The 23287-nt window shown below is 52.1% G+C and overlaps 2 protein-coding genes across 4 annotated transcripts in view; one reads left to right on the forward strand and one right to left on the reverse strand.

Moving 5' to 3' along the window:
* The window catches only part of SPEF1 (sperm flagellar and cilia associated 1), a 36514-nt gene extending 34651 nt beyond the window's left edge, over positions 1–1863 (reverse strand). Inside the window, exon 1 of the mRNA XM_084855255.1 lies at positions 922–1863. The gene's annotated coding sequence lies outside the window, so the exon portion shown is untranslated. The remainder of the gene's footprint in view (positions 1–921) is intronic.
* Positions 1098–23287, forward strand: part of CDC25B (cell division cycle 25B) — a 40097-nt gene continuing 17907 nt past the window's right edge. The window contains exons 1-9 of one of the 3 annotated variants that reach the window (XM_084855252.1): positions 1098–1824; positions 7122–7240; positions 8291–8342; positions 14640–14681; positions 18308–18344; positions 19066–19176; positions 19306–19419; positions 20519–20656; positions 22704–22781. In XM_084855252.1, coding sequence (XP_084711378.1) covers positions 1628–1824; positions 7122–7240; positions 8291–8342; positions 14640–14681; positions 18308–18344; positions 19066–19176; positions 19306–19419; positions 20519–20656; positions 22704–22781 — 888 coding nt within the window. In that variant the 5' untranslated portion in view covers positions 1098–1627. The other 2 variants (XM_084855254.1, XM_084855253.1) reach the window with 2 other exon arrangements.

Raw genomic sequence — 23287 nt, forward strand, 5'->3', positions numbered from 1 at the left:
AGTGTACAGCTCTTTCATTCTTTTAAAACAGTAGGACTGGACGCAATAGGAGCACCAGGCTGTTTGGATAATCTGAACACATGAAAGCCCTGTTCAAAGCCGCCCGTAGGAATTCTCTTCCTCCCGCAGCAGTATAGTGCTTGAGGGTGTTCAAAGTGCTTCCCACCATTTCAACAAAGAGCCTTGTGGCACCCTAAGGCTAACAAGCTTTGTGGCACAAGCTTTCATGGCCTGCACACCCACTTCTTACGAGGAACTGAAGTGGCCTCCAGTATGCAAAAGCTTGCACCAGCATATAATCCGTTGCCTGGGGTTGTGCTTCTTGTGATGAATGATCACAAAATTTAAATATATTTTTTAAAAAGTTAGCCTTGAAAGTGCCACCAACCTCTTTGTCTGCTTCTGCTCAACAACAGGGCTTCCTACCACCACCATCCACCTCCATTACTGCAGCGATCCTTACAGCAGGTGGGTAACTTGTGGCCCTCCAAATGCTCTGGCCTACAACTCCCATCAGCCCTAGCCAGCACAACCAATGACGAGGCATCATGGGACTTGCAGGCTGAAAAAAATCTGGAGGGCCACAAGTTGCCCACTGGTGCCAACAAGCCTGTGAGGCAGCGTTCCCCACCCCGACACCCTCCAGTCGCGTTGGACTACAACCCCCATCAGCTCCAGCTGGGGCTGATGGGCGCTGCAGTCCAACGACTGGAGAGCTGAAGCCTGCTGCGAGGACTGGGTCACTTCTCAAGATGGTATCCCCAGGCTGCGCAAGGTGCGAGAAAAATGGCAGTGCTTTGCAGAGGGGCCGAAGCAACCCAACAGGCACAAATCGGAGTACTTCAGCCCGTCCAAAAATAACTGCCCCGGGCGCGCCTGCCTGCCCGCCCGCTCGCCCCCGCTCGCTTTCTCTGGGCTCACATCCTCCCTCCGCTGCTTCTTGCGCGCGTTGCGGCAAGCGTCTCCCCCGCCGCGCTTCCTGCCCGTTTCGTCTGGGTTCGCCATTGGCTGCGCCGCTTGGCTCTGTTATTTTTCGAATGTCGATGCCGGGTCGGGCCGGGCCGGGCCGGGCCTCGGGGGAGGGCCGGCCGCGTCGCCGGGCGGGGAGGAGCCGAGCCCGGCGCCCGGCCCGCCCCCGCCGCCAACTCCTCGCTCCTGGCGCGCGTCCCTGCCTTGCCCGGCCTTGCCCGGCCCGGCCCCTCGCCCCTCTCCGCTCCAGATCTCCCCCGCCGCGGATCGGAGCAGCGCGCCGCCCAGCCGGCAGCCCCGCGCTCCCTTCTCTGTACGCACGCATGTAACTGCGAAGCGCTCCTCCGCTCTTGCACGGCGCCTGCGGGGCGAGGACAGCCCGCCTCGCTCCGCTCCGCCCCGCCCCGCCGGCAAAGACCCGCGCAGCTCGTGAATGCTTTCGCGCGGCTCCTGCGCGTGGCTCCCCGGCAGCTGGGCTCTCGGCGCGCCCCCGCTCCGCCCGGGCGCCAGCCGCCCTTCTCGCCCCGCCGGCGGCTAGCGCGGGACTCGGCTTCGGAGCCTTCCGGGGCGCCGCGGTCGGGACGCTTTCCCAGCCTGGACGCCTGGCTGTGAGCCCCCGCAAGCCCTCGCCGCCGCTCGGCCTTTTCTTCTGCTCCAGATGGAGACCGGGGGGCTCCTCGCCGGCGCGCCCAGCCCGCGTCACGAAGCCCGGAGGCCGAGGAGGAAGCTGCCCGGCCTGCCTTGCAGCCAGCCCGCCGGCGCGAGGGCGCCTTTCCCCGCGGAATCCGCAGCCGGTGTGATGTCTCCGGTGACCCATCTAGCCCTGAATATGGACAAGCTGACCGGCCTGGGAAGGTGAGAAGGGGCAACTCGCCCAGTTGAGTGACATTTAAAGAGAAAGAAGACGCGGGTCCGTCTGCTTATTGGGGAGGGTTGCATGCGCGCGCGCGGGGGGGTGTTGTGCGTAAAAGGAGCTGCAGCAGGCGAGACGCAGCTCTTCAGCTTTGCAGGGGCTTTCATCAAAACTCGGAGCTTCTGTCCCGCATCTTTGCATGCAGAAGTGACCTTCAAAAAGAAAAAGCGGTATGCGTGTGTCGTGAGAACCCGTTTCTAGAGGGGCGGGCGGCACACGTGTGCGTTTGCGGCGTTTCGACTTTTGCAAAGAAAGGATGCAGCCTTCCCCAGCCGCCCCCCTAGATGTGTTGGGCGGCAAACCCATCATCCGCAGCCAGCCGGATGATGGGGTTGCGAGCAGCGGGGCCGCGTGGGGCCTGCGGAGGCTGGAGCCCAACAAAGGGAGGGCCGCTCGTCCTCTCCCGGGAGCAGGCATGCGGGCGGGCTGTCTGTCAGGCGCTGCTGGGGGAAGGGCAGGAAGGCCATGTGGGAAGCCGCGGCGCGGCAAGCTGGGAGCTGCCCGCCCCGCGGCGCGGGCGCCGCTGCGTCTACACCGGCGGCGCGAGGAGGCTGCTGCGGGCGGACAGGAGCCCTCCGGCCCCCGCGCCGCGTTCGCCCTTGCGACGCGCGCGGGGACGTTCCCCGGCAGGGGAGCCTCGGGGATCTGTGCCACGGCTGGCTCGGGAAGAAGGCGAGGGCTTGGGCGGCAGCCCCCAGGCGTCCCCAGACGGCGCGGCTCTTGGCCAGCCGCCCCCGCCCTGGGGCCCTCCAGCTGCTTGGGACCACAGCTCCCATCATCCCAGGCCATGCGCTATGCTGGCTGGGGCGACTGGGAGGTGAAGCCCCAAATATCTGGAGAGCAGCAGCTGGAGGAAGGGCGCGAGCTGGCTGGCTTTTTGCAGGTGGTTCGCCTGCCATTCATTCCCCCGGACAATGTACAGCGCCCCCCCCCCCCCGATTTACAGCAGGTAGGCTAGGATGAGCCAGAGGGACCGGCTCGGGCCTCTCCCACGACTAGGCCAACGCACCGTAACCGCTATGCCAGGCTGCCCGGAGGATAACTGTGCCAGAAGCATGGGCATCCAGCACTGAGTGGGCTTCTGTGGGACCATCCTATCACTCCATATATAAGCACCCTGGTGTTAATGAAGTCATTAAAACACCCCCCTCCCGCCGCAGTTCTTTCCCTTGGGCCTAAGCAGGCCTTGACGCTTTTTGGAAGGAGGACGCTTGCATATCCTGACGGTGGGCAGGAGCGCATGGGCTCAGCGGTGTGTGTGGCTAACTAAGATAGAGTAAAGGCTGCTGCTGCTGCATGAAAGCAAGTCCCGTCCCATATGAAGTCCGGTCCCCTCTAGAACTATGGAAGGGCCTGGTGAGGACCATCAGGGAGCCACTGCTGTTCCCTCTACCCCACCCCACCTGCCGCTGGGTTGGGGTTGGGGAGAGAAGAACTGGTTCTCCTCATGGGCCAGGCAGTCCCCCTGAGGCCTCTGCAGTGGAAGGGTGTCTCTCTTTAGTACGAAGGAGGAATTCTTGCCCACTTCCATTCAGGAAATGCGAGGTAGGACTGCAGTCCCGAGCCAGCCTGTGTTTTGGGAGGAATCATAGAATAGTAGGGTTGGATGGAGCCTACAAGACCATCAAGTCCAACCCCCTGCCTGAAAGACCTGCAGTCTCATCCTGTGTGTATTTGCACAGATGTAAGATGTGAAAATAAAATGGAGTTTTAGCTGGAGTTTAGCTTTCATTCGAACTGAGAGTGAGGTGAAGTAACCCATGGGACTCTTTCCTCTTAAACACAAGCGGGGGGGGGGCAGGGGGAGAGAACCCTCTTGGCTCCTTTCAGTCAGTGCCCTCTGAGCCATCCACAGGTGGTCTTTTGATCATCTCAGTTTCTCTCTTCTATCTCCCCCCCACCCTTTATTCTAACCTCTTCCGCTTCCGTTCCACTTTAAATCTCTTGGGTGAGGCCTGTCTCGGGGCTGCCTTTCTCTGGACTATTTTTCTGCACAATATCACTTCTGTGCAAGGAGAAGACATGCTGGGGGGGGGGGCAGGGCGCCCGTTTTTTTGCCATGTGTGCATCAAACCAAGTTTGCATTTACTGCATGTGGTGGTGGTGGAGGGACGGGACACTGGGTTTTTCTCTTCCCAGGCAGAAGTGAGGTTTTGAAGGAAAAATGGACACTTGTGAAACGATGGCTATGTATGCTGTAATTACAGAATGCCTGTAACCCAGTTGAATTGTTGTTGTTGTTGTTCAGTCGTGTCCGACTCTTCGTGACCCCATGGACCATAGCACTCCAGGCCTTCCTGTCCTGCGCTCTCTCCCGGAGCGTGCTCAAGTTCATATTCATTGCATCCGTGATGCTATCTAGCCATCTCATCCTCTGCCGTCCCCTTCTCCTTTGGCCTTCAGTCTTTCCCAGCATCAGGGTCTTTTCCAGGGAGTTTTCTCTTCGCATTAGGTGGCCAAAATATTGGAGCTTCAGCTTCAGTATCTGTCCTTCCAATGAGCAGTCAGGGTTGATTTCCTTTAGGATGGACTGATTGGACCTCCTTGCAGTCCAGGGGACTCGTAAGAGTCTTCTCCAGCACCACAGTTCGAAAGCATCAATTCTTCGGCGCTCAGCCTTCCTTATAGTCCAGCTCTCACAGCCATACATTACTACTGGGAAAACCATAGCTTTGATTAGACGGACCTTTGTTGGCAAGGTGATGTCTCTGCTTCTTACTATGCTGTCTAGGTTGGCCATAGCTTTCCTCCCCAGGAGCAAGCGTCTTTTAATTTCATGGCTACAGTCACCATCTGCGGTGATCTTGGAGCCCAAGAAAGTAAAATCTGTCACTGCTTCCATTTCTTCCCCTTCTATATGCCAGGAAGTGATGGGGCCAGATGCCATGATCTTAGTTTTTTTAATGTTGAGTTTCAAACCAGCTTTTGCACTCTCCTCTTTTACCCTCAGCAAGAGGCTCTTGAGATCCTCTTCGCTTTCTGCCATTAGGGTGGTATCGTCTGCATATCGGAGGTTGTTGATAATTCTCCCAGCAATCTTAATTCCGACCTGTGATTCATCCAACCCGGCATTTCTCATGATGTACTCTGCATATAAGTTAAATAAGCAGGGTGACAATATGCAGCCTTGTCGTACTCCTTTCCCAATTTTGAACCAATCGGTTGTTCCATGTCTGGTTCTTACTGTTGCTTCTTGACCTTCGTACAGGTTTCTCAGGAGACAGGTAAGGTGGTCTGGTACTCCCATCACTTTAAGAATTTGCCACAGTTTGTTGTGATCCACACAATCAAAGGCTTTAGCGTAGTCAGTGAAGCAGAAATAGATGTTTTTCTGGAATTCTCTTGCTTTCTCCATGATGCAGCGAAAGTTGGCGATTTGATCTCTAGTTCCTCTGCCTCTTCGAAACCCAGCTTGTACTTCCGGTAGTTCTCGGTTCGCATACTGCTGAAGCCTAGCTTGTAGGATTTTGAGCATCACCTTGCTGGCATGTGAAATGCCAGCAAGTGAAATGCTGGCATGTGAAATGCTGGCATGGTATTCAACCCAGTTGAATACCATGGTCCAAAAAGAGACTTGTATTGGGTGGTTGTTTTTTGCAACTGTCTGCAGCCATACCCTTGAGATGGCTTTAATTCTGAACCTCTCTTCTTCCTAGTCCAGGGATGGGGAATGTGTGGCCTTCCAGATGGTGGGCTGCAAGTCCCATCATTCCTCACTATTGACTGTGCGGGCTAGGGTTGTTGGGACTTGAGGTCCAACAACATCCCCATCCCTGCCTTAGTCACTGTGGTGGGTATTGTCACCGCTTGCTGAAGTGTCCTCTCTTGTAAATTCCCTGCCTCTGTGTCTTTGGGAGGGCCCCTCCTGCTTCCAGCTTCTGCAGGGTTTGGAAGAGTACCGTGGGGTCATCCTGTGGCATCGCTTGGCTTTCTTACAGCCAGGAGTTGCAGCTGGGATTCCCTGATGGCGCTCTCCCTCTCTGCCCAGATCGTACAAAGGAGCAGGGCAGCGCTCTCCTTGTGGATGCAAGACGATGGCATGCTTCTGGGCCCGGACGGAGTGTGGGGTACTCAGAGAAATGGATGCACGGGGAGCGGCATTGAGTGTGAAGGGCCAGACCCTGACCCGCAAATCCAAAACCTGCTCCCTGGCAGAGGAGCACATGCTCTCCTTGCAGAAGGTCCAGGGTCCAACCCTGTCACCTCCCAATCAGAAGGATCAGGAGTAGCCACGGGATGGGAAGCCTTGGAGAACCACTGTCTGTCAAAAGTAGAGAATCCTGGGCGAAATGGGCCAAAAGTTTGTCCTGGTCTTAGGCAGCTTGCTGTGCTTCTCTTGTGACCTTCGCTCGGTCACTTCCCTTCTCTCCATCTCCGTGCCCTCGAGTCATCGAACCTGACTTCCTCATGTTGGTAGAACATTTTGCGGCTGGGTGGAGAGGAAATGGATGCAAGATATTACGTTATCTTGGACGTTAAGCTTGCCAACCTGCCTCTCCTGTCATGTTCTCCAACCCACCCTGCCTGAAACCTGAATGCGGTGGTTAATCATTAAAGCACCTCTGTGCTTCCCTCTTGGCTGTATGATTAGGTGCCTGTTCTATGGGGGATTGGTGGCTAACTGCAATCTGCTGCAAAGTGGTTTCTATAATGACTGCTAAATCTCCGAGATACCCTGTCCCCCAGCCAGCTGTTTAAATATACAATAAATAAATACAAATAAGTGCAGCTGTGTATCTCCCAGGAGGACTGCAGATTTGGTGAGCCTTCCCAGGTCAGGAGGAACTACTACAAAATGTGACTCTGGCAAGATGGGAATGGCAGCAGAGTGCCTTTATCAGGACCAAGTTGCCAAGAGTGAGCAGACCTTTTGCAGCATTCTTTCCCAGGTTCAGTTTAATAGAAGGCAGGGAGGTGGAGGGAGATCGTCGGAACAGGGCATGGCAGGAGCCCTGTCTAAAACACGTTGCGAGTCTAGAGTGCTGGTTTAGAACCGGCGAGGCCCACGTTCAAATTTCACTCCGCCGTAAAGCTCACCAGGTGATTTCGGGCTAGTCATACCCGCTCAGCTTAACCTACCTCGCAGGGTGGTTGTAAAGATCAGATGGATGAAGGCCGCCCTGAGGTTCTTGGAGGAAAGGCGTAGGATGCAAATGAAATCTAAAAAGAGAACAGATGCTCCTTATATCCTGACGCTCTTACATGGTGCGGTTTGGTGTTCTTTTTCTTTTGGCTACAGTGATTGTGACACCCCGAAGAGGAAGAAGAAGCTGGGCATGGACTTCAAGAAGGAGTGGTCCTCGCAGGATTCGGTGTCCTCGGAGTCTTCCCAGGATTCGGTGTTCTCTGCAGATTCAGGTCAGTGGCCAGCAGCGGCTGGATCTGGCCACCAGCTCCTTTCCTAGATGTGTCTCCTTGGTCTCACGCCACAGTGTGATGGGGATTTTTAAAAATGACCCAGCCCTGCGCTTCTCTTTGCTGTGTGAAAAGCAACCTGGAAGGTGGAAAGCAGCCTCTCCAGAACTTCGTCTGCACCAAGGCCCCCAGCAGCATTCTGCTCTGGGGCACCTCTGAGCGTGTGCAGATCTTTTCTTCACCGTCAAGACAGACCCAGCACGTTTGAAATGATGCCGCAGAGCTCTGGTTCAGGGCAGGTCATTCCCAGGCAGAGTGGGGGCGGTTCTGGCTCTGTGGCAGAGCCCATGGGATGCCCCCCATAGGGCCCAACTGTGGCAACTTCTTTCTCCCCACCTGATGAGGAGAGGCTGCTGAAGGCCACGGAAGGCTACTCTTGGGGGATTCTGGGCTGGCACGGCATAGTGATGGGTGAGGGAATGGAGGGGGAGGCAGAGAGGGCCGGAAAGCCATGACGGTTAAGGAGGATCTCCCCTGTCAGTTTTCTACATGTGGTCAGGGGGCTCACAGGGACTGGTTTTTTTGAGGGGGGCTGGCCACTGACGAGTTGGTCTGAGGCCTCCCTGTACCCTCATGCCCCTTGCAACAGGAACAATGAAATGGCTTACCTCACCCATGCAGACGGCCCTCATTTCAGGAAGAGAGGGAGCGGGTCCTGAATGTTTTTCTAGCAGCCTAAATAAGTTGTGTCTCTAGGTACAATGTGTTGCACAGCTCTTGCATGGTTATCCCGTAAACCCATCCAGTTCCTTCCAGCTTCACTCCTGCTGGATCCCTTTGTCATCTTTGTAGCTCTTCCCGCCAACCCTTTCCTGTTTTGGCACCTTCCTGAGCCATGGTACTCGGAATGTGATGTTGCAGGGGAGGACCTTCTTGGAAGATCTCAAAGCTGGGACAACAGGCTTGTAAGGGAGCCCCCCTCCATGGGAATTGTGCTTCTGGCGTTGCTCTTTTCTGTTCCATGACTTGAGCAACTTTCTGTTGTCTACGCAGGTGTGGGGCTGAATTCCCCCATGGAGTCGGACACGGAGATCTTTGAAGATGTGTAAGTTGGAACGCCTTCTTTATGTCTAATCCTCAGGGTGGGTGGGGGTTCATTTCAGCCTCCCCCCCCCCCAGCATATCCTGGCTACCAACTTGAGAGTGTCTTTGGGTTGTGGTGATCACTTGAGGAATTCTGGGTACTGTACTTTTATGATGAAAGGGCTGGGTATCTCTGGAGAAGAGTTCTTGACATCCTTGGCTGAACTGCTTTCAGGGTTATGTGAACTCACGAAAAAATAAATGAAAGATGCTGCATGTCCGGGCCCCCAAATTCTGCAGCAGCAAAACTGCGACCATGCAACTTTGATTCTGGTTTTGCTAGTTGGAGCACTGAAGACCTCTCCCACAATCAATCTCCAGGAAACTTACTCAGCCACTCCCTTTGGCTGCTTGAGATCCGGCAGGCATTGCCTGTGCCCTTTCAGGCCTCTCTTTGCAACCATGAGAGCAAGGACCTCCCCTTTTCTCCCTCTTGATTGGAAAGCTGGCATCCTCAGAGAGCTGAGCTGAGTTCTGTTGCTGTTCATCACATTCTGGGCTTTAATGCACTTCTGTGGAATTGCACCCAACCTAAACCTCTGCCTGACTGCAATACTGAAGGTATTTCAGCAGGCACCATGATAGGCTCCGAACCAGTTCGGGGGTTAAAACCTGACAGGGTCAGTTGCATTCTCTGGGCTGACGGTGAGAAAACGCTGCAGAGATCTCTGACACAGCGCTGGAGTGGGAAGAGGTTGCTGGCCGGGGCCTTGCTAGGAGACGATGCTGCTGGAGTTTTATTGCAGGCATTCTCAGGTGGCTTCGCGAAGCGTAGGATGTGTTCCCTGGCGCTCTTAATCCATTTACAGCATGTGGCTTAACGCTGCCTCTGTTCTCTTGTCTAATGTGTTTAAAGGGCTAGGATTTCGGTACTTTGAAATGCCGGTGTTCCATGGCCGTTTGCATCCAAAGTGACTGATCTATCCCCTAATAAATTCTTCCTGTTCTCTAGGGGTTTCTGTGAAGGAGCATCACTTGTTCCCATTTCCCACACCTTTCCCTTACCATATCAGCAAAGTTATTCTAGGGTGGGCTGTCATGTTGTGTGCCTAGGACTCCACAACCTGGCACCCTCCAGGCATGTTGGACTACAGCTCCCATCACCCCCAACCAACATGGGAGATGATGGGTGTTGTAGTCCAACACTTCTGAAGGGTGCCAGTTTGGGGATGGCTAGCCTAGGTTATGGGAAATCATGCCTCTCTCATGCCACCTTCAGCAGTATGAGAAAAGCTTTTTTGTCTGTTTCTGTTTTGCTGCTGGAGACCGGTGGAGACTTACAGGTCTGTCCTCCTGCTAGCAGCTCCTTTTTCACCAGAAGGCAAGATGTTTTGGGCGTGCCACTACTAGCTGATGGTTCAGTAGTTCAAAAACAGATTATTTTGCCCAAGCAGTGTTTTCAGAACATAAACATGCAGGATGTGTGTGTGAGGGTGGGGGTGGAGATCCAGCATATTCCTCTGGGCATGATGGTTAGTGGCTTGTCATGATCTGGTGGTTTCCTGTTTGCGATTTCTTCAGCAGCTTACTGGAAAGATGCTACAAAGTTCTTTTTGCAACCCAGAATGAGTCTCGAGGACTGCTTTCAAATTGCTACATGTTTTTCTGTGTAAGGAATAGCATCAACCTGCATGTACATAATCACATGTGACATTCTCTCACACATGCATGTGTTGTGCATGTGAACATACACTGGGAAGCCAGAGCAAGGTCCAGCTCCCAACATTGTGGTTGTGCCGAATCTTCACATGAACGGTGCCTTTGATTTTTCCTTGCACCCCATGATGTAACATTTGCAGATAACAGCAGCAAATCATGGGTTACTTAACCATGTGGGTGGTTAAATCATGGGTTAATTAAACCACGGTGCATGCCTGGTGCCTTCCACGGCCATTTTGCATGTTCGGCCCCAGACGGGGCCAATCAGAGGTTGCTACGTGACGACTGAACCTGGACACTATAGATTAATCGTGGGCTAAACAACCCACAGTTAACCTAACATAATTCTAGGTTAACTGTGGGTTGTTTAACCCATGATTAACTTATCGTGTCTGGATTTGGACATCACATAGCAAGCTCCTATCAGCCGAGTCAGAGGTTGAATATGTGAAATGGCTGCAGAAAGCACCCGGTACACACCACAGCAAATCGTGGGTTAAGTAACCCAAGATTTCCTGCTGTTACATGTAAACCAGGTCAATATGTCATGGTGACAAGAGCTGGGATGTGTTGCACTGTGGCAGTGGTTTAACTTGTTCTAGATAACCCAGTTTATTGAACGTCTAGAAATAGATTAAAACTTGCCCCCTGATTGCTTGGAGAGGCTGCAGACAGGCAGAGATCTCCAGATCCTTGAAGGGCAAACAGACATAAAACTAAAGGCAAGCAAAGCAGGCATTGTCCGACTGAAATCAATGCCAATAAATCAATGGTATTAGTTTACTGATGGATCATGAACTTGTTTTTTTTTTTTTTAAGTGTTAACCACACTTCTAAATTTTGGTAGTGAAGACCGACTTTAAAATAGTTTTTCTGTGCTAAAATACGTGTTCTTTTATGTGTCTGTTAGAATCTTTTAAAGGTACCCTTTTGAGCTTGTGCAATTAGAGGTTTTAAAAAGTAGAATTTACTTGGACTTTAACAAGTTAATTGTTCGATAGGTGTGCCTGCTTCACCCAGTACAGGCCGAGGAAGATCTGCGGCCATTGCCTCGCACCTGCCTTGTACGCTTTTCATCCTGACAGCTGTGTGGCTGGCGAATGTGTAACTAGGACAGATGGCTGCTGGGGGGGGGGTGCTTTCTTTTTAGCAGCGAACATCTGCCTGAATTCCTTAGCTCCCCTCCTGGCCCCTGAGAGGAAGGGCTGCATTCAGAGGCATGGCATTCCTCAGGAGTGTCCAAATGAAGCCTCTTAAGCCCTCTTCTCCCCACCCCAGCCTCATCTGCCATGGCATGGATTCCTTTTCAGAGGTGTCAAATGAGCTCACTCCTTTAGAATGGGTGTCTTTTCCCATTCTACTTTCTGGGCTCCCTCTGTTTAGAGATTTGAAGGCCTGGAAAAGGGGTGTAGGGGTGTGGAGACGTGGAATAAGAATGATTTTTAAAAATCATTTAATTTTGTTTCCCACGTGTGTTTTTCCAAGGACTTTTGGGGGGGAAAACATCCCCTACCCTGAACTTTTCCAGTTTTTTCCCAAGCCTTCGCGCCTCTAATTAAGCTGTGTCAGGGCCTCTTCTAAAGAGACCTTTTGTACTTGAGCACAGATGCCAGAGCCCAAACTGCACGCAAATGGAAGCTGCTTTGAATGACGCGCACATATTTCAGCTGCGGCTGCCAGTGAGTGGGGAAAGGTGCGTGGCCTTCATAATGGTTGTGCTGTGCTCGCGTTTGCACTTGTGAAGAGGCCATCAGTTTGTCTGAGGGTAGACGGGTTCTCCTTTCCCGCCTCAGATATATTGGTGTAGGTGGGAATTTCCTTCTGAGGAATCTGTAGTTAGAGATGAGGGCATGGGGCAGGGGGGACTGTGAATCCAATTGCCCTTAGTGGACCAGGTTTGTTCGGGGCTGATGGGTCCTGCCGTTAGAGGCTGCATGGGAGCTCCTTGTGGCACGCTGGTTTGGGGGTGATATCTTGTGGGTGCTGTCTTGTGTCTCGTCTGGTCTGGATTTTCGTGGCCCAATATATATTTTCTATAGGCAAAGATAAGGCTGGACAAGCTCCAGAAACTGGGTTCCACAGACCACGTGGCATGTGGTGCCGCTGACGCCTCCTGAATATTCTCTTCCTGGCCCTGAATGAACAAAATCAGAGATCTGCTTTTCTGCTTCATGCAAACGTGGCTTAAGCAGTATTAAACTGCAGAGCAGTAACTCCGCTGATGGTGTGTGGTGCTGGGGGGGAGGCTGCAGCTGGGGGCCGGGCGTGTGGTGTGTACCTGACAGATGGCATCCGAGGGGCCCCCTCCCCCTCCCAATTTGCATACAGGTGGGAAGCTACACGCAGCAAGAGTTGCCATGGGGATGCCCTGCTTAGCCCCAGGCCTTAGTCAAAGGCCCCTTTGATCCTCTTCCTTGGAAGCCCTTTCTTCCACCCTTGGCCTCCCTTTCTTTTTTTGTTAATTTTCCACCACGCTGGCTTGCATCCTCTCCCCAGCCAAGCCTGCTGGGCTGATTGAATCCCTCCCTCCTTGCCAAGCGGGCCCCGGGCCGCGGTGGCAACAACAGGGAAGCCGCGACGGTTGTTCCTCTTTGAGGCCTCCGGAGACTACCCTGCAGCGAGGGCCACGCTGATTACCTCGAGGGGCGCAAGGAGAGGCCCGGCCTGGGGGTGGGGGCAGCTGGGGAGCGGCCTCCATTAAGGGCTGTGTGTGTCTTGTGCCGGAACCCTCTGCAGCAGGAGACGGGGGCAATGGCCGCGCCAGAGGCTGGGGCACAGCATGCGCTGTGTGTGTAGCGGGGGCTGTAGCTCAGTGGGCAGAGCCCCTGCTTGGCGAGCACCACGTCCCAGGTTCGAACCCCGGCATCCCCCGGAAGGGCTGGAAAAACGTGTGCCTGAAACACCGGAGAGCCACTGCTGCGAGTCGGTGTCGACCGCACCGGGCCAGATGGACCGAGGGCCTGGCTCCGTAGAAGGTGGCTTCTTTCGTCCCCGTGTGGCATCTCCAGCCAAAAAGGATGGTGGCAGAAGGGGAATCCTAGAGTGGGCGCGGGCTTTGCAGGCCGTCCAGTCCAGCCCCCGGGGCAGTGCAAAAAATTCAGATGGCTGCCCAGCCTCTGCTTAAAGGCCTTCAGTGATCGGGGGCCTCCCCCCACCCCGTACTGGTTCCATAGTCCAGATGTCTCCCCTAATATTCCTCCAAAAAATCCCCTCCTGTAACTCCCCAGAACTAGCCGTGTTCTTTGCCCTCCTCAGCGTTTGAGCCCTTCAGGGATCGGAAGAGTGGTCTCATGCCCCCACCCCTCATTTTTCTCCAGGTTAAACATACCCAGTTATGGGACTTGTTTTCCACACCGCTGAGCATCTCCGTTGCCTTCCTGTGAATCCCGTTCCTGTTTCTCTATGTGCTTCTAAAGTGCAGGCAACCTCAAGGGACTCTCTGCACCCTCCTCGCCCCCCCAAAGCTGGCTCATTCTTTCTAATCGTCATTCAGCCACATCCTAAACATGAGAAACATACGATGCTGCCTTATGCTGAGTCAGAACCTCGGCCCATCTAGCCCGGTATTGCTGACGCTGACTGGCAGCAGCAGCTCTCCAGGGTTTCAAGCGGGATTCCTTTCCATGCCCGACCTGGAGATGCTGCCAGGGATCGAGCCAGGGACCTTTTGCATGCCAAGCAGGGGCTCCACCACTGAACCATGGTCCCTCCAAGGTTATGTCTCTCAGCGTAGGCAGTGAGGTCTAAGGGACAGAATTGGGTGAACTGGATTCCAAGCCAGGCTCCCTCAGCTTCCTTGGGAAGTTACAAATTTTCCAGGTACAGTTCCATACCCAAGGGTTGGAGAGCAAAGACTGCTCGATCCCACCTTGCTGCTGGATGCTGCCACGTCTCTGCAGTGAAGAGAGGCAGCCCTCTGCACAAGGACACCCTCGACATCAGGGAATCTGATTTAATACTGGACCTGGGAGGCCCGAGTTCCAAGCTCCCCTCAGTCATGATGTCTGGGGCCAGTCACCATCCCTCAGCATAACCTACCGCACAGGATGGTTGTGATGAAATAATGGGGAAGGGAGCCATGACGCTTTGAGCTCCTTGGAGGAAGGGCAAGATATACATGTAATAAATAGACCAGTGACAAAACCCTACATCTGGGTTTGAAGACAACTCTGCAAAAGGTTTTAGTTCTAAAGTGTTGAAAATTTTTTAATGGATTCAAGATAGTGCAGGCCTTCATAGCTGTGCCACCATGTGTGATTTGCATCCCTTATTATCATTAATGGATTGTGAGGGCAGGAAAGGATTCTGGCGGCTAGCACAGTGAGAAGGGATGAAGCTTTTTAGGGTGGAAAAATCTTGCCTCCTACTATAACTCCCCCCCACCCTGCCCTGCTACAGTAATGAGTTCCACTGTCTTGCATAGCTTGGCTTGCTTGCTCGAATGGTTAGTCCTGTGGGTGCCTTCCTTCAGTGTGCCTCGGATCTTAACCCAGCAAAGCCTAGTTCGCAATTTGTGTCTTGTGCGCAAAACGCTGCCTCAAGCAGGGGTGGGGGGGGCCGTTCTGTTTCTTGACTGTCAGTGTTTTTCTTCATCCAACAGATTTGAGCGGGCCATGTTTGAATCTCGCAGAGTCCTCCGAAAGTAAGTGCAGTGAAATATTTAGGGTTTGTGGGGTTTTGTTGTTTCTGTTCTTGCTTCAAATGGAAAAGTGGCTCGGGCCTTATCTGACTGCCTGAAGTCAGCCTGAGGCAGGTTAGTTCTTTCAACTCCATTCCCAGCTCTCCCTTTGGCTAAGACATTCTGAGCAGCATTTTTTCCTCCCAGCCGCTCCGTGATGTAGGGTGCTGAGAAAGGGGCTGACCTGAACCCCCACCGCCCCAGTGAATTCTGTAGTTTTCCTGTCTAGGGTGGGGAGCTGAACCTGGAGGTGTGTCCAGAGCTGCCTGATACTGGGGCTGCTACTCCACTTGGGTGCTCTCGGGGCGGCAGCCTTGTGGGTGTCGCTTACCGAATGGAAGCCAAGCACAAGCAGGTTTTGCTTGCCATACAGATTTGGAGGACTGGAGCCAGGATTGAAGCCTGTGTCAGAGTCCTGCTTCTTGCTCTTGGCTAGTAGTGTTAAAACTTCTTCCCTGAAGGAACCCATTTTCACCCTGATGTGTGTGTCAAGGAACCGCTGCTCTGCTGAGGACTGTGGGATCTGTTCCAGGTGGAGTCTCTCTCTCTCCTCTCTCTCTCTCTCTCTCTCTGCCCTTCCCCAGCAATGACCATGTCTGCTAGACCCCCTGTCAACCCATGCAGAACGGGATCTCGCCCTAGAAAGCACCCACTGCAGCTGGGCCTTGCCTGGAATATCAGCTGTGGTGGCCAGCATGTCCTTGTGGGAAGCCCGCTAGCCACTGCAATGTTGCTTGCTGAAGGTTCCCTAATAAGCTTCAAAGTAGCCTCAGCAGTTCCCCCGAAAGGAAGCAATTTGTATGAAGTGCTCTGGCAGTAGGCTGTGGAGATTTAAAACATGACATCCAGGGGGAGGACAAATGCTTAGTGCAGGTTGGCAACCTCCGGGGGTCAGGGTGCCTCGTGGGTCCCGCGGCCTGCACGTTGTCCACCCCTGGCTTGGTGGCAGAGCCCCTGCTCTATGCACAGAAGGTCCCAGGTTCAACCCCCGGCATCTCCAGGTAGGAATGCTGGGGGAAACTGCCTGAAACCCCGCAGAGCTGCTGCCAGTCTGTGTAGACAGTACTGAGCTAGACAGACCTTTGGCCTGACGTGAAGTAAGGTAGCTTCCGATGTTGATGACACTGTTGTCATCAACGTACTGTTGATGACATCAGTATACTGTTGACATGCAGCTCTATTTCTCCTTTTCGTCTCCTTCGGGTGAGGCTGTGAATGTGCTAAATCGGTGCCTGGCTCCAACAGTGGACTGGACGAGGCTAATAAACTGAAACTCAGTCCAGACAAGACTGAGGTGCTGTTGGTGGGGGGTTCTCCTGACCGGATGGAGGGTGCTCAACCTGTTCTGGATGGGGTTGCGCCCCCGCTGAAGGAGCAGGTTTGTAGCTTGGGGGTCCTCCTGGAGCCATCTTTGTCACTTGAGGCTCAAGTAGCTTCAGTGGCACAGAGTGCCTTCTACCAGCTTCGGTTGGTGGCCCAGCTCCGCCCCTGTTTGGACAGGGATAAACTGGCTTCAGTTGTTTGTGTTCTGGTAACTTCCAAGTTAGGTTACTGCAATGTGCTCTATGTGGGGCTGCCTTTGAAGACAGTTCAGAAGCTGCAGCTTGTGCAAAATGCAGCAGCCAAACTAATAATGGGGACCAGAAGGTCGCACGTAAAAGACCTACTCTGGCCTGCTTCCACTGGCTGCCTATATGCTTCTGAGCCGAATGCAAAGTGCTGGTTTTGACCTGTAAAGCCCTACATGGCTCGGGACCACAATGCCTGATGGAACGCCTCTCCTGGCATGAACTGACCCCACACACTACACTCTGCATCTAAGGCCCTCCTCTGGGAGCCTCCTCTGAGGGAGGCTCAGAGGGTGGCAACAAGGGAGAGGGCCTTCTTGGTGGTGGCTCCCCATTTATGGAATAATCTCCCTGATGAGGCCCACCTGTCGCCAACATTGTCATTTTTTTGGTGCCAGGTTAAAACTGCCCTCTTCTCACAGGCATTTGGCAGCGTAGAATGAGTCTCTTGAATGTCTCTGGCTGATTGTTATTGTTTTAGATATATGTTGTTGTGTGTGTTATTTTTCTGTAGTATTACATGAATGATTTTATGTTTTATATAATGTATAGCTTTGGCTATAGGGCGATACAGAAATTGAATTCATTCATTCATTCGCTCTCTCCTGCAGAACTCTGCCTCTTTTCAGCCTGGAGCAGGGGAGAAACCCCTCTTTCAGCCCAGGGGCCAAATGCCATTTCTGAGAAGCTCTTGCTGGCTGCATTCTGGTGGTGGGTGGGGCCAAAGCAAGAGGGGCGGGGCCAAAATGGCGACATATTTTAGCTTAAGAAAGCCTCTCCTTAAGCCTGTAATGAAGCCTTAGGACAGGCATTCCAGCTTTTTAGAATGGGGGGAAAAACTGCCATTTATGTGCTTTCCCCCCACAAAAGTCAGGAAATCAAACGATTGATGATGAAGGAACGGGGGCAGGTTACATGGGGAACCCTCCATAGCCAGACTGGGATCCCAGCAGGCTGCACTTGTTCTGTGGGGCTGAGGTTCGACACCCCTCCTGGCCTAAAGAAAAGGTGGCACATGACCATTTTCCAAGTGCTGCTTGGGAAAGATGCAAGCAACGGCAGCCATATTGGCCTGTAGGGTAAAGTGGCACTCGAGAGTCAAAGGGGCACAATTTCCCACTCTGCTCTCTGGCATAAGCTCTTGTACAGCTTTTGGGCTTCTGTGGACTTTCCCTCTCCTGTGACTTGATATCCACTTCCTCCCTTTTCTCCTCTTACACGATTGTTTTTTCCCCCATTATTTTTAAACAGAAATGAAATTGAATTACTCCAAGGTTCTAAAAATGGAGTCCATATAGTGACGTACTTCTTTATAGCTTTTTGGTGCTGCAATTGTTGATATATTCTCCCCAGCGCGCGCGCGCTCTCTCTCCCCCCCCCCCCCGCCACTCCCCAATCTGGGCTGGAAGCTTGCTTTAGAAATCCGTTGCTTCTCTTTCTCCCCCCCCCCCACTACATTCTGCATCTCATCTAAGCGTGCCAAGACTTGTAGACTCTAATAATAGAGGGATTTATTATCCCCAGATGCTGGGGGCCCTTTCTGAGGTAGCGTCAGCAAAGGGTGGTGGGTGTTTTTTTGTGTGTGCAAAGTCTCATTATGGTTGCTCTCTAAAAGCATAGTTCCTTTTAACTAGATTGAAGGAGGCACTCAGGGTAGTTTATACATTCAGCAAGATCAAGTTGCAAAGGTTTTCCTGGGCTGTACCGCTTTGGAGGGGGGTGGGGAAAGGGGGCACGTTTGAAACTTGTTGGGAAAAAAAAATCCTCGTGCATTGAAAAACAGCAGATGAGGAACATGGCCCAGCCAACATTTTCTTCCTTCCTTCCTTTCTGCCTGATACAGTGGCGTTGTGCAAAAGTGCCTGTGTGAGGGGAGAGTACTCAAATACACACCTCCGTGCCTGAAGCAGCACAGGCCTGAGAATCTTTACTGCTCTTCTGAATGTATAAACTGGCCCTTAGATGTGGCAGAGTTGAGCTGTGATGAAAGGGCCTGATGGCTTCTCTATTCTTCCTTCGCAGTGAATCGTTTCCTATCAGGAGGATCCAGTCCTTGCCGGTACGTTTACCAACTGCTTTTGTCTTAAACCAGTCCTGTCATGGCCAGTGGCTGGTCTTGTTCAGTGCATAAAATCTAAGAAGGCTGAGGTGCCGCCTTGAGCTGCCTTAGGCCTTGCATCTTTCTACCTAGAAGCCGTCCCTCCCCAATCTCTGAAGAGGTGTGGTGGGGGATGCTTGTGGTGGTTCAGTGGTGATTGAGAATACTCTGTGCATGCTCAGAGGCAAGCAAGGCTTTGTGCCAAATTATAGAGCTAAAAATGGGCTTGAGGGCCGAGGCGAAGCCCTCCTGTTTGACCAACCGACTGTGGGGTGTGCGGACACACAGGAATTCATTTACCCCCCTTGGGGGGCATTTTAAAATATCTAGCCCAGGGATGGGCAACTCGTAGGATGAAACATTTGGTTGGCTGCAAATCCCGTTAGCCCTAGCCAACATGGCCAATGGTGAGGGATGATGGGAGTTGTTGGCCAAAACACCTGGTGGGCGGCAAGTGGCCCACACCTGCATTAACCTCTTGGGCTGTCTGAGTGAGAGAGCTCTGGGATCTGGAGGGAGAAATGGCGTCATTCTTCTCATGCCTTGACCCGTCGCACTCCTGTCCTGCTTGTGGGCTTCCGTGGGCAGCCAGTTGGCCACTGGGTGAACAGAACGCTGGACTAGGTGGACCCTGGGTCTGATCCAGCAGGGCTTTTCTGATGTTCTTATGACCTCTTCACAGCCGAGGCTTCTGGGTGCCAGCCCTACACTGAGGAACATCTCAAACTCCAAGGAATTCAATAGCCCTGTGGCCTTCGAGAGGGACGCAGGGCTCAAAGGCAATATGGAAAACGTAAGCTGGGAGGCTGTGTGTGTGAGATTCCCTCCCGCCCAGTCCCACCCTCCCCTTGGGGAATGCTGTGAGTGTGTCTTTCTGTGCCCTTTTAAAGTTGTCACATGCCTCTGCTTCCTGTCTCAACAGGAAGGTGTCATCTTTAAGAAACCCCTGCGACCTACAAGCAGGTTGTGCTTCTCTGGTGCTTCTGGCGAGAAGGATCCCTTTGCACAGAGACCGAACTCTGCTCCAGACCTCATGGTAAGCGTGGTCCTGGCGGTGAGGAGATAATTATTTGTGTGTGTGTGTGCACACGCATGTACATGCATGGGCTTGCACAGTGTCGAGTCTTGAGCATGCCAAAGGCATGTGGGTTTTCAAACTTACCATGCTGTCGATAAAAAAACAAATTTGGCCACAATGGTCCATGGGGAGATAAATCCACAGTTGGGCAATACCTAGGTAAGCAAGTTCAATCGGAGCCAAGTTTTGCCTACCAACTATGGCATATGTTCTTCCCCCCTTCAGGTTTTGCGACAAATTGACCTGGTTCGCACAACATGACAGCCCATGGGTGAAATAACCTATGGGTTGTCAGGGTCAAGCAGGAGAGGGCGGATGTGCTACCTGCAGCGTCCCCACCAGTTCCACTTTTACTCAGCAACTCACGATCGGTTCTGTTGCAAGTTGCTTAGCGTGATGTGTGAACCTGGACTGCTGGGTTGTTTAGGGACTATACAACCCAGTGGTTAACCCATGGTTTGTTTCTGGTTGTTTAATCCCTAAACAACGCAGCGACCAGGGTTTGCATATCCTACTAAACAACCTATGACGGAGCCGATCATTGTAAATTCGGTCCTGTTTAACCTCAGAACCTGCACCAAATGGGTCTGAAGCAGCCCGGTAGGTAGCCAAGCTAATCCCGACAGACAAACATCGCTATAGACAAAATTGTACATTGAAATCTATTTAAGGTTTTATTTCAGAAAAATACAAAATTTAAAGAAAGTGGCATGGTGGTTATATGAGCATTAGAAACTTTCTCTACAATTACAGGGAAAGACCGAAAGACTTGACCTGAAAGGAAAAATTAATGAGGAGAGGAGAGGGGTGGGAAGAAAACAAATGCAGGCACCAGCTCTTAAACTTTACATAGTATAGCCTGCCCCAGCCTGGTGCCCTGCAGATGTGTGGGATTATGCTGGCTGGGGGATTGTGGGAGCTGTAGTCCCACACATCTGCGGGGCACCAGGCTGGGGCAGATTGCGATAATTCTTATAATGAACAGCTTGGATGAAAACAGTTGAGGGACAGCCTGATTGTTCTCTATTCATCCTCTCTCTCGCTGCCTCTGTTCCAGTATTGCAGCCCTCAGAAGGAGAATGTGGGACCTGAACCCAAAAGCCCCATCTACCTTCGCCGCTCATCTTTCACCTCCTTCATGGCTGATGGAGATGATGACGGATTTATGGAAATCCTCGATGAAGAGGAGCTGAAGGTGAGGATTGTATGGAGGGGTGATCACCTTTTCAACGTGAATCTTGTGATCTCGATGTGCTCTGTGCTTTTAAAACAGTTTTTCCCAATCCCGGCCTGCACCAAAGAAAGCAAAATTCCACGTCTTGAGCAGCAGTCCCAAGCAGACTGATTTGCACGTTTCGATGGGGCATACGTCCACATAAATTTGGTGGCATTGCAGTGGAACATGCGTGGTTCATTCTTCAAACGTCCATTTATATCCTCAATTCTGTTGCTTTTTTGTGTGGGACTTCCTGTTTTTGAGTTTTTACGGCACTAATACAGAAAACAATCTCCCCTCCCTCCACACAGACAACAGCAATAATTAACATTACAGTTACTTTCTTTGTTTTTCTTGGCCACTGAGTGGGGTGAAGAGCTGTGACAAGTGCTGCCCTCCAGCAGTCTTGCCTAGTGGAACTCCCTGCCCAATCATTTGAGGTTTCACTATGCATTGTCTGTGTCTCCTTGAAACCTGGCTTCACTCCATAGTTGTCATCGCCTACTGAATCTAAGCCTCAGCTCATGCAACTGAAACAAGTGCACCTTCTCCCATTTTACCTTTTGTCTCCATTTTTCTTCTCTGTGTCTGACGTTAGATCGTACACTCCTTGGGGCAGGGACCTAGCTTCTTGTTTGCTATTCTGCAAAACACTGTGCATGTTAATCGTTCTCCGTTGACAGCAATAATAATTATATACATTTGAGTACCCTGTTTTTAACTTAAGAGTAAAATGGGGGTGGCGGTTGTTCTAGTAAGCTGAACGCTGCCCCCTAGACAAAACCCTGGAAGCACAGAATATGTTGATGCTCTGGTTTACTTCTCTGAGGGGAGCTGGAATTTTTGTACTGAAAAATCAAGAGCAAGTGACCTAGATCTTTATCATCAGAAAGCATCCAACCTTCAGTTTGGACCGGTGGAAACACCTGTCCTTTTGCTACCTTTTCAGAACGATTGGCCCTGATGTGTTCTTTGCCACGTTCAGAAGGGCAGAGGGTTGGACTTGGGGGCTCTCACTGTGTCTCCCCTCTCCCTTGTGGGTGGTAGCAAAAATGTTACGCTGCAGCTTTAGTGTTTGGCCCTGGTTTTGTCGCTTCTGCTTCGGAGACTTCCCCAAGCATTGCCAGTCCGACTCTCGAACCTGTCTCTGTGGCCACGGATAGGTGCAGGAAATCCTTTCTGAACATATACTCAAGGTTCTCGGGACCCTGCGTTCTGCATCAAGCGCCCTGCGTCTGTGCTTGTGCAGATCTGCCTTCACAAGATACGTGCGGCTCTATTGTAGAAGTAGACCTCGCAGGTCCTGGGGAGCAGCCCTGTCTGTCTGCACAAAAGCAGGCTTGTGGCAGCAGCGTCCGCAGACCAGCGCTCGCTTCATCCGAGGCATGGCTTGTTCGCCTCCCTTGACAGATCCATATACAGAGGGGAACAGTTGGGCCAAAAGGTGCCATGGGAGAGAGTGGCATGTCCGTGACGTTGAGCTGTGGGCAGAACAATATGTCTGGCCCATTCACAGGCAGCGATCAGCAGTGGCACTGATGGCTTCCTTGCTAGGCTGTGCCAGTGCAGCAAACCACAGAGCCACCTTCCCCAGCCTGGTGTCCTCTGGATGTGTTGGGCTACAATGTCCAGATTCTTCTTTTGTTGCTCTGGACCTACCAGTGAGTCTTCCTTGAAATCCTGATCTAATCCTGAGGTTTGTTCCCATTGATAAAGAGAAGGCCCACGCAGTGAAACTCGCTTGTTCTCTGCATCCAGCGCTCGTTGGTGACCCAGTGGCCGCCTCAACTGGCTTAGCGCACTGTTGCTAGAGAGGACAGTAATGTTTTTCTGTCCAGCAGCCTCCACGTACTCTTGCGTGTTGCAGTTGAGTATTTTCCCCTTCAGCCTTCCTTGCCGCAGAATGGTGGGACTTAAGGTGAGACACACTCCCCTTTTGTATTGCTGCCTGCATGGGGCGGGTCTGTTGAGCAGCCATGACGTCCATCCCGCACTTGAACGACAAAGTCCTACTTCCCTCTTTCAGGGCGATGCAGATGTCCCATTGGGTATGGAAAACTTGCTGATGGCTCCACTGATGAGAAAGGAAGATGAATCTGATCTGGTATTTTATTTTTATTTTTGTTGTTGTTGTTATTATTATTGGTAACAATAAAATCCAGATTATGTTAACTGAAAACATCAGCACAAATAGATTAAAACCACCCTTGTTAACCTCATACAGTGGCTGTAAATAAATATACATAAACATGTTTGTGGGGCATTTTACTACTTTAAGGGTGCAATCCTATGCATGTTTAGACAGAAAAAGTCCTACAACACCCAGCATTCCCAGCCAGCTGGTTGGGGAATGCTGGGAACTATAGGACTTTTTTGTGTCTAAACGTCCATAGGATTGCTCCCTAAGCCATTTTGTAATGTATCCTGGGGTGGTAAAATGCTCCCACAGGCAAAAGCACATGTCTGGGGTGTCAGAAGTATGTTATAAACTCAAAATATTAGAAAAGTATTATAAACTGTCAAGGTAATACTTTATTAAAAAGAAAATGGTAAGTGGTAAGAGGCTGAAAATTGGGGGACATTATGCAGGTGACAGAAGACCACAATGTC

Source organism: Heloderma suspectum, chromosome 5, assembly GCF_057233095.1.
Source record: "Heloderma suspectum isolate Gila_16-S chromosome 5, 16-S_ref, whole genome shotgun sequence".
Classification (NCBI taxonomy): domain Eukaryota; kingdom Metazoa; phylum Chordata; class Lepidosauria; order Squamata; family Helodermatidae; genus Heloderma; species Heloderma suspectum.